Source organism: Cyprinodon variegatus, unplaced genomic scaffold (genome assembly GCF_000732505.1).
Source record: "Cyprinodon variegatus isolate N-32 unplaced genomic scaffold, C_variegatus-1.0 Scaffold559, whole genome shotgun sequence".
Lineage (NCBI taxonomy): Eukaryota > Metazoa > Chordata > Actinopteri > Cyprinodontiformes > Cyprinodontidae > Cyprinodon > Cyprinodon variegatus.
In genome coordinates, this window is record NW_015151012.1 from 340,543 (window position 1) to 357,949 (window position 17,407).

The window sequence follows — 17,407 nt, forward strand, 5'->3', positions numbered from 1 at the left end:
TCCGGCCACAAAAACTTCTTATAAACAAGAGTGGGAGTGCTGAATCCCACTGCTAGAAATACACCCTGAAATATAACAGGGAATAATACACAAAGCCGCAGCATAGGAGACACAGGAGGAAGTTTCATTTACGAAGAGATTTTTTTTAAAGGGACAGACGCATTTTGGTTAGGTCAGAAAGATGTTTAGATAATCTTGGTTCAATAATGGAAGAATTCCAAAGCTGTCATTTTTTTTTTATAAAAACCACAAAAACAGAATTTAAATCCAAAAGTTCTTTTTCATAAGTTAATTTACAAAAAGTTAATGCAACAATGGGATAAAGGACAAAAATCTGTCATTTTCTGTTCTAAGCCACTGGCAATTGTTACATGAATGGTGCCTTGTAAGCCCCCACTAGCTGATGGTTCCCACACATTTGAAACAAACTCATATTTTTAATTAAACCAATATCACAAGTTTAAAAATTATTTAAAAAATACTCTTTTACTTGTTTCAATCACAAGCTTGTGCCAACCTTTCATTTTGAAACGGATTAAGTCAGATTTCTGCTCGGTGTGGGATGATCTTAAAAAGGGTTCTGACATGTTTAAGGGTTTAAACATTTTAAACTGATGAAATTTACTTTGAAACAGAGATAGTCTGCTAACACCTAAAGGTCCAACACATGCATGATAAAGAAAACCAAGATAAACACTGTTCGAAGCAGTTTATCTATAGACTTCAGACAATCCACCTTAAGGATAAGGGTCTTATTGCAAAACTTATATTTGCCTAAATGTATTTTCACCACTACCATCCAGAAAAATACATTAATCTGCATGTGTAACGCTTTGAATGTTGCAAAACAAGATAAATATTTAATTACATAAAAGTATAAGTCAAGTGTATATAGAGGTAAAATCAAATATGCCAAATGGGACAGAAATACGTGTTTGATTAAGCTTGAATTAAAAAACAAATAGGTACCGCTTGGTCATTAAGGGTTCTAGTGATGAATCAGATTCTAATGAAGAGCTGAAGCATTGACAAGCCTTACTTAGCATCATTCAGTTTCTCTAAAAGCACCAAAATAACAATGTGACTTGCTTTCAGTCAAAAGCTGTGAAGCAGAGATGAACTTCAGCGTCATCCTTTTCCTACGATGTGCAACAGTAGCTTCATAAGAGTGTTTACACTGTGTATGCCATGTGACCCATTCCCATTGTGTACGCATGTTAATAAGCCATAAAAGACCGGGGCTCAATCAGAATACAGCAAATCAAAGCTCCTTTCTGGTTTTCTTGGCTCCTGTTCCTTCAAATTTCTTGGGGCCAGCACTAAGAACACTAACGTGTGTAGGAAAAGGAACGCTGTACTGCTGATCCGAATCCGGAGACAGCCTTTAGCCTTCCAGATGTCTTTATGCAACAGATGGCACTTATACAAAATGGCAGTATACAAATGTAGTGAATGGCTGAATCCATCTGTTACAAAAGGTGTGTTCATTTGCACATGGCATGCAACACACGTGAATAATGTTTATTGTTATTTACATTAGGTGGGCTGGGCTTATATGTCATGACACGCAAAGGATTGTGGGATTTCATAGATAGCATTGCGGTGACGTCACACATCCGAATGCGGACCTACCCACAATCGCTGCCATCTTAGTAGGGGTAATAATTTCCTTAGCAACAACAGAGGTACACACCTTCTAACTTCTACCTAAACTTAAGGACGCATATGATAAAAAATTAGCTCCAAGTCACTAGAGAAACAGCATCAGGGAGGGGAGACGCTACAGCTGACATAGGCAAGCGATAGAGGCTAACTCCAGAGGATCCAGTGAGCACAACTGAACATCCGATAATAAAGCCCTGAGTGCAGGGGAGAGGCTACAGTTGGCTAGGAAGAGGACAGCAGTACTTTGGAGGCGGCAGGTAGACAGGCTGTAGAGAGGCTACACGGACCAAGGCTAGCCTCTAGGCTAACTGTGCAGAATGAAAGGAGCCCAACTGAAGTATGTAATCGCACGATGCTATCTATAGCTCCAGAGCTACAGATAGGAATATTGCAAGTTTCGTCTGTTAAAAGAACTATGGCTACGTTCACATTGCAGCCTGAAGTGACCCAAATCCGATTTTTTGGCCCATATGCGACCTGTAGCTGATCTTTTCATGGCTGTCTGAACAACACCGATCTGATTTTTTCTAATGCGACCCAGGCACTTGGCTATGTGGTCCTGAATCCGCTACGAATCTGATCTTTTCAAATGCGACCTGTGTCTGAACAGCCAGGTCGCATTCATCCGACCTGAACGCCATTAAAACCCGACAAAGTTCACTATTCTAGTCTTGCAACGAAGAAGCAGGAAGAAAAACAACAACGTGGCGGACGATGATGCGGAGAGCAGTATTTATGTTTAAACATCTTGAAAAGATTGTGTTTTTATGGTTGGGAAAGATCGCTAGAGGCTCTACGGCACAACCATCCATGTTTACTTCCCAAAACTCACGGCACGCTGGCCTGTGAAGTTACTGCGTCCTCTAATGCGCATGCAGGAGACTTGCATTGTGTGACTGCAGTTCACACAGGAGATCACATACAAGTCGCATATATTTGGAAACGTGAACAGCAACGCAAAAAAAAATCGGATTTTACAAAAAAAAATCGGAATTGAGCATCAAGACCTACACTGTGAAAGTAGCCTAAGATACAGTAGGAAGCATCCAGGCTCCCTTTCCTACCTCCTTCCTTACTGCTAGCGCTATTCATACAGCACTTATGGCAATTCACCTCAATATTGGCTAAAGAGGCTAAATGTGAATACAGCAAACGTAGGACTGCTGTGCCAAATCTGGACAGCCTTTAGCTTTTGAATGTTATCATGCTGTTATCAAGCAGAAATGCACATGAATTATGCTAGTCAAATTAGGACTGCAGCCTTCAGAAAACAAACACAAAAAACAGCAAGATACACGAAAGAGGAACTCTATTGTGAAACTCAAAGCATGAATCACACAGAGTATACCTAAACTAATACGTACTTAAAGTTAAATTCCATTAGGTGGATTGTGCTTGTATGTCCTGCCTCGCGAAGGGAATCCATATAGGTTCAGCAATTAGCTACACAGCGAATCGATAGGTCCCTATGCTAAATGAATAATTAATAGGAAGCATTCCAGCTTCTTACTGCCAGCACTATCTGAGCAGCATGTATGGATGCAGACGCACAACTGCTTTGGCTTAAGAATCCTTACCTATTTACTATATTCAGACTAAGCTTAAGAGCACATCATTTATTCTCCTCATAGCATGTGGTGGACCTCCCTGGGCAAAAAAAAAAAACAAGATTGTCATACTGATGGTTATGATTTTGAGTTAGCATGTTCAAAGAAAACTAAAAGAAAGGAAAATATGATTTGATAGCTGATTTATATAAATGTCTGTGCTTTAAATTATTTAATGTATCTAAATCTAATGTGTAACTAACAACCTACTGGATACTAAGTAAAGATAAACTGATATTAATTAGCCAGTCATAGGAGAAACATTTGTGGGAGGAGCCTGTGAAGTAAAAAAAAGAAACAACTGGAGTGTTAAACTGAAATACAGATATAAAGATGATTATTACTATTAAGCTTAAAAAAAGTGCAATCGTGTCCAACTACGGTAGCCTGTGAGAGCACTCCATTGTATGCTAGTGCATTTAATTTGAAAAATGTTAAAAAAACAAATATAAAATAACAAAATAAAAGGTTTTTATTTGTTAGAAAATCTTGATATTCTGACGGCTAAATTTTAGGACCCTGTATGGAACTAGCAATGCTTTAAGTAGGAAAGACATAACCCAAACGTTATTTCCCGTTGCATAGTAGTATCAAAGATTTGAGTAATAAAACACTACCAGAAGTGTTTGAGTAACAGCCATTGCATCATCAAACAGAAGAGGAACACCCTAAAATAAAAAAAAATAAAAAAGCTAAAAGCTGAATTTACAGTTTTATGCTTTGCTTGCAATAAACTGAACCTTGCCTTTTAAACTATACACAATTTCTCCATAAAAAAAGAGAAGAAATTCACATCCACATTATTTAAAACTGCCCCCCCCACGTATTTTCGGCATCTCAATACCTCTGTAAAATATGTGACTTATATACAAAATATCTATAGAAAAGTGTAAATTCACACAGGTGCCTTTCATTGGTATCAACATAAAATCAGCACAAAGTGTTGGAGTCATCAGGTTTCATTCACACTCGCACAAAGGCAGCGTTTTTTTTTTAGAGTCAATGCCAACGACAGAGAGCGTTTATAGAGTTCTGACAATTGCAGATGTGGAAGGTGCACATCTCAACTGTCTTTTACTGAAGAGAGTGCAGGCACACTTTATTACATTATACAGGGGCCACCGTGGACCACCAAGGAGTTTTCCTATACTGTGGAGCCCTTTAATCCAAAGAACAGCTTCAATCACATCTGTTCTCTGGGCAGAAGTTCATCAAGGTTTTTTTTTTATGTTCACTGTAGGTCTTGGTTTTCGTCCAAAACTGAATTCCAAAACGGGCTGCAGTCCAGAAAAAAAAATCCACTACAGCTTCCACAAATGTGAGCTTTGTCTCTCAGATGAGCATATGTTGAATTACTTGGAAAAAGCAGTAGCCTTTTGTTTGGCCTTGTAGATAAAAAGCCCTTATAACATCCATCTTTTTAACGCAAAGTTCTGCAGTAGGTCCTGCTGGATTGGTGTAGTTTGCATCGGCGGTCTTCAGTTGACTTTAAAGATGCTAAAGACATGATTGGCCACTGGGTGGAGACTGAAGGACGGGCCCGTCATGGCCTGGAGTTCTGTGCCTTTCTCGAGGCGCAGGAGGCCGGACACCTGGCAGGGCTTCACGAAGTGGAAGGAGTGTGGCCCCGCCGACGGGGTGGTCCCATAGCCCTCCATGCACTGCAGCTTCTGGGGCCGGGGGCCGTTGGTCACAACGTCCAGCTTTACATACTGAGACTGCTGTTCATTGAACAATACCTGGGAGGGAGGGGGATATTAATCAAAACATTTTAGGATTTCAAATAAAACACGTTTCAAGGATTCAGAGGTGTCAAGTACTTAAGTACACTTTTTAGGTATCGATACTTTACTCCATTACTTATTTTTCTTCCTACTTCTGACTTCTACTCATTACATTTTCACATGTGCCATCCAATGCAGATCATTGGCTCCATCCACATCTAGTGAAAACTAGTATAATTGGATGAGTCATATAACGCAAACACTCATTGGTTAGCTAAATCATCAGAAGCAAGCAGGTGTTCTTCAAACTGAATTGTCTATGCCATGCTACAATGTAGGATTCAGAAAAAGATGTTGAAATGTCTGAAAGGTCGGACACAGGTGAGAGCGTATCGGGAGATGGATACCAACAAGACTTCCCGCATCCTTGCCCTATCTCAAAGAATATTTCAAAATAGTCAAAAAATGTAGCTTTCAATTAATATAGTGGCATCTGGCTGTTTTTTAAAGGTTACTTTATACTTTTACACTTTAAGTTGTTTTTGAAGCACATACTTTTTCACTTTTACTTGAGTAAAGAGGTCAAGTTGATACTTCAACTTTTACCAGAGTGTTTTTAAACTGCAGTATCTATACTTCTACTTAAGTAACAAATGTGTGTACTTTTGACACCACTGCAAGGATTCTAATGCTTTTTGGAATCATTTTTATAGATATTGTTTTTTGTATATTGTCCTATCATCATGACCATGGACAAATGACATAAAGACATGTTTTTGATAATAAAACACCATTGTACACTAAATCAAACTCTTTATTTAGCTCTGACAGCTTAATTAAAAACAGAAAACCAATCCTGAATAGCTCTATTTCTGCTTTTGGCAGGGCTTCAGTGCATATATCAACTCCCCTTTACTAGAATGGGGACAAATAAAGTCATTTTAAGAGCACATTACTTTTTATCTGTTTTTGATTTTTGTTTTTATGCCTGAACACCAGCCTAAATCTTTCTAAAAGACCTCCTGGGATTGTATCTACTGTGTCTCTAGTTCTCAACTTTAATTTAGCAGATTTATTGACATGAAGTCATTTTTCTGAGATGTTGATTATTTGCATTCATAGAACTCCCCAAAGTACCACGACTCCATTTTTCATCTTTTTTTATCACCATCTCCACCACTTTAGCTAGCATTAGCATCTTAGCCACTAAACTTATAAATCAGGTGCAATTGTTCACAGCAATGCTGTCAAACCACTTTGATAAATTTATTGTCAATATACCAGAACATTGATGCATCAAACACAGCTGCTCTGCCGAAGCGATCACAGCACTGAGCACAACTGATATATGAGGACATTTTGCAGATTTGGACAATATGCAGCTCGGCTTAGAAACTTCTGTCAAATAGATGTAGGAGGTTTGATATTTGTAGTTTGAATCTAATATGGAAAAGTTTAAATGTACTTTTATTTTCACAAACTGGGCGAAGGGGCATTATGTGACTATTAACAAACGTATCTGTATACAAACAGGCTACGGCTTGTTCCCTTCTTTATTTTTGTGGGTTTTTTTTAATGTAATTATTGGTCTAAGAGTTGAAGTTGTCCGTCCCAGAACATTTTCTACCATTGTGTCAACCCTAACTTAGGGCCCTGTCCCACCTTGCCGATTTAGCCAGCGTATGCCGACGTCCCAGAATCTTCTAAAATGCTGGCATACGCTGAACTTTGTATATATTTCTTCAATTTTGGGCGTATATATAGCGTATTCATAACGAGTCCAGAGCGTACGTTCAATTACAGCCTAAGTTATGCATAACGCACGGCAGCTTAATGCCCATGAAATGATGCACAAGCCAGTGTGCTGAGGGGCGTCACCTTCTCCTGATGGGGATGAAGTCTGGAGGAGAACTGACAATTTCCTACTGTAAACCCATTTTATAACAAAACATTACCAATACACCATTATACAGTAGCTGTAAGTTAGAAACACGTTCAGCTGTCGTCTGGAACACGTCAAATACGTTGATATTCGTTGCAGATAAGTTCTTGATAAGTTATACATAAGTTATACAGAAGTTACTGATACCGTAGGTTTTGGATAAGCTAGACGCCACAATTTATGAGTAACTTATACTTAACGTACGTCAACGATCAGATAACTTACCTGTAACGTATGGCACATGTATGAGCATACACCTGCATACGTACTTGCCGTATGTTGATGTGTGCCAGGTTTCTTCAACATACTTTAGCACGCTAAGAACTTATACAAAACATACCCATAACTTATCCAATCTATGCCAGCATTTTTGCTAGATTTTTCATACGTCATGCAAACGCTGTCTAAATCGTCAAGCTTTGAAAGGTCCTTTACTTTGGGAACAATTTGCCGCTGCTTTCACAGTCAAAGATATGAAGAAATCTTCTAAGAACTGCTGATACTATACTGGAAAGAAATATGCTCACAAACGAGGATCAGAATCAATAGATAAGAGTGTATCATATTGTGCAAAAAAGAAATAAACCATACAATTAAATTAAATTGATCTGATTTAGCTGATTTTTTTAACTAATAATTCATCAAAAACGTGTATTGGACATGATGGGTTGTTATGGCGTTATACATGTTTTTAAGTAAGAAACAAGGAATTGGTGAGATTTTTTTCAAATCTGGGTCAAAAAATATGCTTTTCTGCCCTTTCTACTGATAACAGTGTCATGATCGTGCCACTGATGACTGGCTTGATTGTTTATTGCATTCACCTGCCTGGCTCGGCACACTTTCTCATCACCATTCATCTATGTCACCTGCTCCATTCTTCATTTAGACTTTGGTGTTCTCCAGCAAACCTGATTGTGTTCTGGTTTCATGATCCTGACCCTTTCTGCCTTTTGACCTCTGAGCCTGCCTGTTCCTGCTCTGATCTGTTTGCCTGACCTGTCTGCGAACTTCTACTGGATTCTGCCTGTTCCGATTCTGGATCTGCTTCCTGACACCATCCTGGATTTCCATTCGGTACCTCTTTGGATCTCTGATCTTCTGCCCCGGACTCCTGTGAACCTCTCTGGCTTCGTCCTCTGGATTGTCCGGCCTTCCTTCGTCTGCTTGGATCTGATCTCTTGCAAGTTCTGCTGTCTTCAAGGCCTCAGCTTCCGGAACTCTCTGAGCAGCGTTCGCCGCATCATGTTGGTAGCCGTCCGGCTGGAATGCACCTTCCCCTCTGGGCATGGACCTAACTTTAAGACTAGAGGTTCCTGCCATAGACACCCTAGCTGCTGACTTCAGATATGTCGTTTTTAAATAAATGCTCATTGAAATATTCCTTCCTGTCTGTCTGTCTGAATACCGGGTCCTCTGTTCTGAGCCCTGACAAACAGTTATTCAAATATTTACTTCTTTGCGAATTTTTGTAATTAGTTCAAGATTGCTAAAACATCCCTATAGTATACCACAATAATAACTTTAAGGCAATATATAGATTGTTTGTAAAAAACCCTGGTTTACTGAAACCCACCTGACAGAACAGGAAGTAGACCCCTGCTCTCTCCACAGTGAAGGTACCTTCATCCTTGTTGTACCTCACTGCTTTACTCATATTCAGTGTCCTCTCCTCCCAGCCTTTTATCACGCCACCATCTCCAACTGAAAACCAAACAAGTCAACGCCTTGTTAAAAACTTCAAAGACTGTTACCAAAACACCTGAAAATGTCTTTATTTCTTAACGAATCTTACCTTGTTGGGAGGAGAGTTTGGTTACTGATGGAAAGTCGGGAGACAGTGATGGAGACAGAAAAAGGGGAAAAAGTCAATTAAGATTTTACGAGCGCAATCATATAGGGGTATTCGATTCAAAACCACTTCAGCAGATGCTTCACGAGACGATTATAAGGGATCTGCCAAGCCACTTACTCTCAAAATGAGACGCCGCTTTCCTTCCATTGCCATTTTTCCCTCGCGTCGAGACCCCTTCAGACACAAAGACGGGTAAAAAAAAAAACATAGAATATTACCTTTTTTTTCTTTTTGATAAAACAATCACTACCATCTGCATCACGTTAATAACACGGCGGGTTCATTCGCTGCCGCTTATATTCATCTTGGCCGGTTTTTAACGCAGTTAGCAGATGGCCTCAAGGATTTCCTTTCACGTGCTTCGATATATTTCCTCAAACTGTTATTGTAAAGTCACAAAGTGTATGTCTATTTTATTTTCCTTTTTTAGGCCCGGTGTGGGCTAATCTCAGTGCCAGCTGGTCGCAGTCATCTAGAAGATAGAGAACAGAGAGAAAAGGATGGAGGGCGATGGGGTTTGTGTGTCTGGAGGGCTGTGAGGAAAAGGGGAGGGAGGCAATAAAAACAAGATGGACAGTGGAAAACTGAATAAGAACGCATTGAAGACAGGCATTCAGAGGCGCAGCTGAGGGGCTAGAAGACTAAATGAGAAAAATGAAGCACTGGAAAAAGAGTTGAAAAAGGTCTTTGGCTTCTCTGTGACCCAAAACAGCAGATTAAGAGCAGAGTGGAGGAACAGCTACAGCCTCGTAGCTGCAGAGAAGCTGGCTTCTTGCTGTGCGTTTAGTTTAGCCTGAGGGGATTTAAAACACTGATACAACCTGAAGAGTGTTTGCAAGAACGGAGGAACGCCGAGCTTATGTTTCAGACGACCCACCTGAATGCCGCCATTATTCAGAAACCCTACACCTTGTTACTAAATTAACTCTCAGGTGGACAACCTTGTAGATTTTAGGATTTTGTGAGAGTGCTATAAAGCCCTCAGGGTGGCCAGGCGTTCCTAACTTGCGCTGTCAGTCCCAAGGAGAGAACATTACAGCAGTGTCTTTCCAAAAAATTCGGACGCCTGCGGTCAGGTTACCATAAACTGGAAAAAGCTGTTTAGGCATCTTTTTTTTTTCTTCTCACCATTGATATCCATGTAATTCTGCAGCATCTCACATATAGAGTGCATCCCGGCCAGACATGCTGCTCTTTAATAATGTTTGTTTCTCTCACATTTGGATGGATGGATCTTATATGAAGCTGACCTAAAGTTTACTTTCGGTCAGAGAAACAAAAAAAAGCGGAGGCATGATGGTGATGCAAGCAAATGCTATAAATACTCCGATGATAGCTCATCAAATCTCCTCACTTCTCACAATGAAATCTTAGCTGTTGTTGGATATTTGCTGAGGGAGAAAATAATTTTTTTTATTTTATATACCGAACAAAAAGTGTGCAGACAGACTCCCCCCTCCCTCCTCTGACCAGCTGGTTTTCTGGGCTTTCGAGGCTGCTCTGGTCAGACCTGTAATTTCTGCAAGGGTAAGCCAGCTGCCTGCGCTTTCCTGTGTCAACTTTTAGCAGCGGTAGCTCATGCGGCCCGCAGTACCCGACTTAAAGTGGCATGTGGGCTGAGGCCGGCCAGCGTTTGTGTTAAATGCTCTTCCTAAAAAAACACTAGAGTTCGGCTGGTATGTGTGTATTGTGTCTGTCTGTGGTGATCGGAGCAACTGAAAAGCTCAAGTCTGAAGAAAGGAGGCGGTTGGGGTGGTGGGGGGGGGTTAGCTGAAGTTGAGAGAAAGCAGCTCTGGCAGGTTTGTATTACCGTCTCGCTTCACTCGCTCCAGCAGCAGCTCTCTTTTCTCCAGAATCAGCTGAACGATAGCCTTCCTCTGCGTGTTGACCTGTTGGAAAATTACGAAAAATAACACAATCAACCCACGTCCAATTCGTTTCTAAAAGCTTTCAATCAGCTAACACCAAGTAACCAAAATGGACTTAAATAAAAAACGGCCTCAAACGCTATCGCCGTTTTTTGGCCAACGTATTTTAATTGGCGATGTCCGAATGTCCTCCTAAATCACTATATAGAGGTTACGCCATTTTAAATGAGTGTCCGAACGTCTAGTGGATGAAAAAGTAGTGAACTCGAAAATTCCCACAATGCACCTTGAAAAGTAGTGATCATCCATGGTCACTAGATGGGCACATATATACCGGCTCGTTTTGCGAGGAGAGCCCTCCTCACTTAGCATTATGCGATTTTCTGTCACAGCGGCCCACTGTTGCCATAAGCTGTTGCTACCCGACAGCGGCAACAGATAACAAAGCTGGCAAAGATGCTTACGTGACCAACGGGGAGAGAAAAGTAGCGATCATCAGTCCAAACGGTCATTTAACTGAGTTTGCTATAAAGTCCGCCATATAGTCTCCGCTCTATATAGTGATTGAGGGATGGAGGGGTTAGGGCAGACGTTCGAACACAGCCATTGTCTGGTTATGTGCACAGAATCTGGCGATTAATGAAACAGGTAATAAATGTTGGAGGTGTTGCACCACCAATCAGCTTCCTGAGTGAAACGCAGACTGAGAAATGAAGATTAAAAACATTTTCTTTCAACCGGGTTATCTGATAGCAAATATTACAAAAATTCCATAAAAATAGCGTTTATTTAAACTAGAATTGATATTTCATCCACTTTTCTGTTTTGTCTGCTTCTGTTTGTATTTACACGACAGATTTCATCTTCCCATCCAGAGGAACTAAGGTTTGAATTCGGACACAGAAAGCAGACCCAGTTTAAGTATGGATTAGGCATCTGAGTATAGAAAAACATACTGTTTTGAAAAAACAGTAATAAACTATTTAAAGCGATAGTGTGTAATTTTCAGATACAACTAATGGTCAGACTGCAGTAACATGAACCTTCCCTACCCAGCTCTTCTTCCACTCTAAGAATACGGAGACCATCGTGGTACAAAATGGCATCCACAATGTCCACATCATCTATCTTGTCAAGTGATGACGAAGTTTGTTTAAATAGATCATTTAATAATTGTATTTTATTTATCTGTGCAGGATTTATTCCCAACATTTGAGCGTAATGGCCATTTCTACATCCACAGGTTTGTCAGCTCTGAGCTGCCATAGCGCAAAGATGTCAGCCTGTATAAATGAGTCACCTAATTAGAAATAGCAATTTCTAAGGCAACAGAAATATAAAGCTTGAGTCTTTTAGTTTGCAGATGATAATAAATTACAAATTTACGTATAATATTTTACATGTCTGTCAGTAAATCCCTGAAATTCTTAAACACTGTAGCTTTAATAACACTGATGTGTTGTGTTTTTTTTTTTTTTTTAATCAATGACAGAAAGTACAAACGATCAAAATGCACATCGTCATAATTAAGTTTTTGTAATCAAAATGTAATTTTGTTTGGTTTCATCTTTACACTTCAGTCTTGTTTTTGTGTGGATACCGTAGTAAACTTTGTATGGATGTAGCCGGCCTAACTTTAAGCCTAATATTTATTAAGGTCTGTTTGTTTTATTGAAAACTTATTTGTTATTATTTTCATAAGTTACATGATTGTATAAATTAGAGATGCATTGCTGATATATTAATCCTTTAACTGTCACATCCAGTCCCCAGGACATATGTGGTGTCTTCAAATTCGGAGGCTCTTATAGCCACTATTGTTAGGATTCCTGTCTGTGTGGTTTGTGTTTTGTGTGTTTGTTTTCCTTCCTCCACCAGGCAACACCTGGTCCTGATTCACCTCCTCGCACACCTGCTAAGGGTACCTCATTAACGGAGTGGTCTTAAGCTGCTGACTGCCACTACCTCGACGCCAGAGTGTTTGCCAGTTTTGGGAAGTAACCCTCTAAACTGGACCTTTTGGACCTTCTCTCCCTGAAAGGATCAACTGAGCCTCAAACTGAGCTGGGGATTCAAACTGGAGGTTTGGATCCACTTTCCTCTAAGGGATCGTTTGAGTTTCACACTGAGCAAGGGATTCATCTGCACCACAGTCCGTTCAAGTATCGCAGGAAATCTGAGTGGCAGTCAGTTTCTCCGTTCTCCTACAAACAACCGCATTGTGGGTAAACTCTGTCCGCCCTCCACCGAATGAGACAAACACTGGAACACCCCACACCGACTGGAGTCAAAGAGTCAACCATTTCTCCTCTTCAAGTTCGAGAATCAATTTTCCCACTGAACCTGAACTAACCACAATGTCTTCCCCTCACCTTTCAATTCTGGTTGAGCAGTGTTCAGAGCAACACTGGAACCTCCACAAGCTTCTTAATAAACCTGTTAAACTTTTTCCCTGATCTCTCTGTATTGGTTTCTCTGAATGTGGGTCCGAGCTCTTGATAAAATCATGACAACTATAAGCTTAATGCTGCAAATCAGACCGTCTTAAGGGTTAAAGAACAGCAGTGGATTTAATCTATGCTTTTTTAGGCATTTCAAAGTCATTTTGGTGATTTTGATGTGGGCGGTGAACAATTTAGAGTTAATATCTATTGTTCCAGATCCATATGCGCTGATGTATTGAGTCTATTTCTGTAATAAATGTAAGTTAAAAACAATAACTTAAACATTTGGAAAGTTTATCCTATTATTGGTGTCTGTCTTTCTCAAACTATACAGTTTTTAAGGATGGAATTTGTCCTGTTAACCTGTTTTTTCTTTTCTGTTCTTATACTTTTTCAGTTACCTTCTGGGATATACATGTGTACATGTATGCATATCATGTAGAGCTTGTAGAGAGGAGATATTTAAAAAAAATCATCAGTAATGATGATGACATTGAAGCAAACAGAGCTCTGGTATTAGAAATGGGACCCGCAGATTTCCAAATTCAGGTATAGACATAGATAAGTATAGATAGAGTAAATAAAAACTAACATTTAGCTGTAAGAAAGAGAAAGAAAATTCTGTATTTTTTTTTTTTTTATTTTGTTTAAGTTCACATAAACCACTTTGAAAGTTTTTAAATCAAGTTGTTTAATATAGTTGCAGTCTGCTTCGGTCTTGGCCCCTTTTTACATCGCAATAAACAATAAAGCTCTGACAAAAAAAAAATGCTTTCAAGGTTTAACTATTTGAAATACAATGAATTATATTGCTGTATACAAAAGTACCTGCCATCTGCTTGAGCCTTCGAGTCTGGATTTGTACTATAAGATGAAGCCAAGAGTGTTCTTGGGTGCAGGTAAGATATTGACAGCTTTTAACCAAAAAATGAACAACTAGCCCTTTAAGAGCGGCAGCCTTGGCCCTTGCCATGCCTACTTTAGAGTGGCCACTTCCTCAAGGAGTGATTGCGACACCTAAGGCATGTTTTCTCTACCTTAATGTCTGCAAGAAATGATTTTCAAATCAGCAGAATGTGAAAATCCTTGACTGAGGCCCCCGATGGACCCTTCATGGAGCACATATGAGATGGTGAAAAGTTGCTTGCTAAAGGGGGGGGGGGGAGTGGGTGTTTAAATTTACTGCTACTGTTGAAATGGAGGCAGAGAGCCACACTTCACTCTCCAGACGTTTGCTCGCTGGATCTCATCAGGAGTTGGCAAACGGTCAAACGGACGGAACGTGGGGCCCCACGGGAAGGGGTTCCAGCAACAACACTCCACGTGTCCAATCTGAGTGTACGTGCACATGTGTGTGTGTGTCTGCAGGTTTAGTAAACATGCTGCACAGTCAGTTTAATCCCCCCCCTGATCAGAAATCCAGTGGTTTTGTTAATGCTCTCAGCTCCAAACCAGAAGAATTTACCATCAGCTCCAGTTTTGGCTTCAGTTTCGAAAACAAACTGTGATGCAATGTGCATTAAAAAAAGCAGAAAGCAAGGAATCTATACACCTTTCACTCATCTCTCTAAGTGTAACTCAACCTTCAGTCCATGCTAGCCCCTGTGCTGTGTGTTTGGATGCATGTAGATGATTTCCTACTTGCCACTCTTCCTCCTGCAGCCTGTTTTGTTCCTGAGGCTTCTCAGTCAGTCAGGGTGTCAGCGGCGGCATCTCGCTCATGTGCCAAATACTTGAGGCTTTCCAGTAAATTGAGATAAAACTAGAGCGTAACTGGCACCAGGGTGATTAAACAAGGTGGTGGGGGGTTAGGAGGAAGGAGGAGGAAATAAAAAAATCAGCAGAGATTCCACAATAACAGACGATACGAGGCTCGCACACAGAAATCTAATTTAGGGACCTTCCATCTCCCATCACTCTCCACAGCTAGTAGCATCACTTTTTACAGGTGCATCTCATTAAATAAAAATGAGTTTTTGTTGCTCCAGACTATAGGATTCTGATTTTCTTAAATTTCTAACTCATGACTTTCAAAGGTTTATATTTGTTGAAAGCTTTATATCTAATACTGACCCCAGCTGCAGTCAAAGCTCCTCCAAACCCTTATATTGACTTTGGTTCACAAATCCTCATGAAGTTGCAGTTGCTCTTGTTCTTTTTTAATCTTTTTTGTACCAAACATTTTTCTTCCACTGAACTCTCTGATATAGGCTTAGGTGCATTAAGTTTGATTTGCAATCCTTTGAACAGGCAGGGGCAGAGCTAGATGGGGGGCCACCCCTGTGAATAAAATAAAAATTGTAATAAAAACTTAGTAAATAATCAATTTATGTAAATAATAGTACTTTAAATATCAATAATACTTATAAAAGTAGGCAAGTAATGATAATGGAAGAGATGTTTACCCCAGAACTCAAGCCTGAAAGAATTTTATCCACTATGTATTTTATTTTGAAAGCACGAATATTTAAAAATATGCATCTATTCATTAGCAAAGGCTGTAGGAAAGTATAGTTTGTCTTTATTTAGTAAATATGGATGTTTTGCTCATTCATTTTCCTGTTGGAAAAGTGTAGATTGACATTTTTGGCCACCTGGCCACCCTTATAAAAAATGTCTGGCTACGGCTCTGGGAACAGGTTGCTTTCCCCACACCTTTTCCTTCCTGCTCATTTTCCATTAAATACTCAGACACCACACTTTTAATAGGCAGCTCTTTCTGGTTGTTTTTTTTGTTTGTTTTTTAGCAATAAACATTTGTACCTTACCCTATTTGGGGAGGTTTGGATAATTTGGAAAGTTGTCAAGGCATCAATCTTCTCTATTTTGGTATTTTCCTACTTTTTTGTAGAAATCCTGTTGCAGCTCCCATAATCAGTCTAACACTGACAAAGCAGAGAAGGAACCTTATGCTAAAGTGTTGCATATGTAAAGACAAAGATGATTATTGTGATAACTGGAGGTCTTCTTGACACCCTGCTGTTTGTCAGACAGCTGCTTGGTTTGCTTATACCTTGGGCCAACTCTGGAAAATACTACATCATCAAATTAGAGAAAATAAACACAAAAAAACAAACTAAAAATACCCAAGAGAAAGTGTTAAAAAGCTTTAACCCAGTGGTGCACCCCCGCAAAGATTCCCACAACCGCTGCCACGGCAGATCTTACACAAGCCTGTAATGTCAGTCAAAGCTGCAGGATATGATTGCTGTGCATATGTGTGCAGAGGTGCATGCATAACTTTTAGAAAGTGTGACACCGACCTGCTCGAGTCGATCCTGCAGGATCTGGAAGGACTGCGACAGGTCCCGCGTCTGCCTCCAGGTCCACGCCGTGAAGAGCGCGCTGCAGGCGGCCAGAGACAGAGCCACCAGGGCCAGGGAAGCCCAGACGACCCGCAGCTTGCGCACTCGCCTCCTCTGCAGAAACCGCTGCATGTTCGCTGCACTCTGCACAGCAGATTGCTCACTCACCGCCGCAGACCATCCGAGATTCACGCATTAACTCCATCCCAGCAGGGCATGAAATCCACTCGAATGCGCTTTAGTCCAAATGCTCCATCTTTTCTGTGGAGAGAGAGAGAGAGCGTTTGCTCTTTCCACTGCCTTTTAGGGGAACAAATGTCTAGTTTTTTTTTTATTTTAGTTCTTTAAAAAAAAAAAAAAGACAACAAACTAAGATTGGATCCTTTTCCTCTGGTGGATTCCAACCATTATCCCCTCTGTGCGCAGAGCGTCTCCAAACGCAAGAAAAAAAACCTCTGCAATTTATGCACACATCAACTGTTGCATCCTTCTGCTTGCAATTCGTTGACTCAGCGCTCTTGTGTTCCCTTTAAACCGCTTGCTGGGGGGTCAGTCTGTTAGACAGACAGCCAGACTGAGTGAGCACGCACTGCTGCGGGGGTGTGGAGGGATTTGCGTGGTGCGCGTAAAGAAAAAAAAAAAAAAAGCAGAGGAGGCGCACCGCAGCTCCTGCCGCCTGTCAGATCACTTTCATCAAGGGAGCATACCTTTAAGTGTGCCAATCATGTGGGTAACAGTATCCTTTGTGGCCGCCAGGCGGCTGTAAAGGTGCATAGTGGAAGATACTCTATTATAACAAATACATAAACAAGCTAAATAAACTCTTTTCAAACTGAAACCTGTTGCTATTTCTAATTATCTTGCAAAAGCATGCATTCCCCTTGAAACTGTCCCAATTTCTATCATATTATACCAACAAAATCTAATGTATTCTCTCAAGACCTTTCGAGAAATACTAATATTAAGCTCATTTATACATAGACCCCCAGAGGAAATA

At 40.3% G+C, this 17,407-nt stretch overlaps 1 protein-coding gene across 1 annotated transcript; it reads right to left on the minus strand.

Annotated features, from left to right (window-relative positions):
• Nucleotides 1-3,171: 3,171 nt before the first annotated feature.
• Nucleotides 3,172-17,027, minus strand: tnfsf12 (tumor necrosis factor superfamily member 12). The gene is made up of 7 exons (XM_015391785.1): nucleotides 16,781-17,027; nucleotides 16,369-16,671; nucleotides 10,604-10,682; nucleotides 8,911-8,967; nucleotides 8,734-8,757; nucleotides 8,515-8,642; nucleotides 3,172-5,011 (listed from the first exon to the last, which is right to left on the minus strand). Exons 2-7 carry the CDS (start codon nucleotides 16,540-16,542, stop codon nucleotides 4,751-4,753), a joined length of 723 nt encoding a protein of 240 aa, XP_015247271.1. The 5' UTR covers nucleotides 16,543-16,671; nucleotides 16,781-17,027; the 3' UTR covers nucleotides 3,172-4,750.
• Between the last annotated feature and the right edge of the window lie 380 nt (nucleotides 17,028-17,407).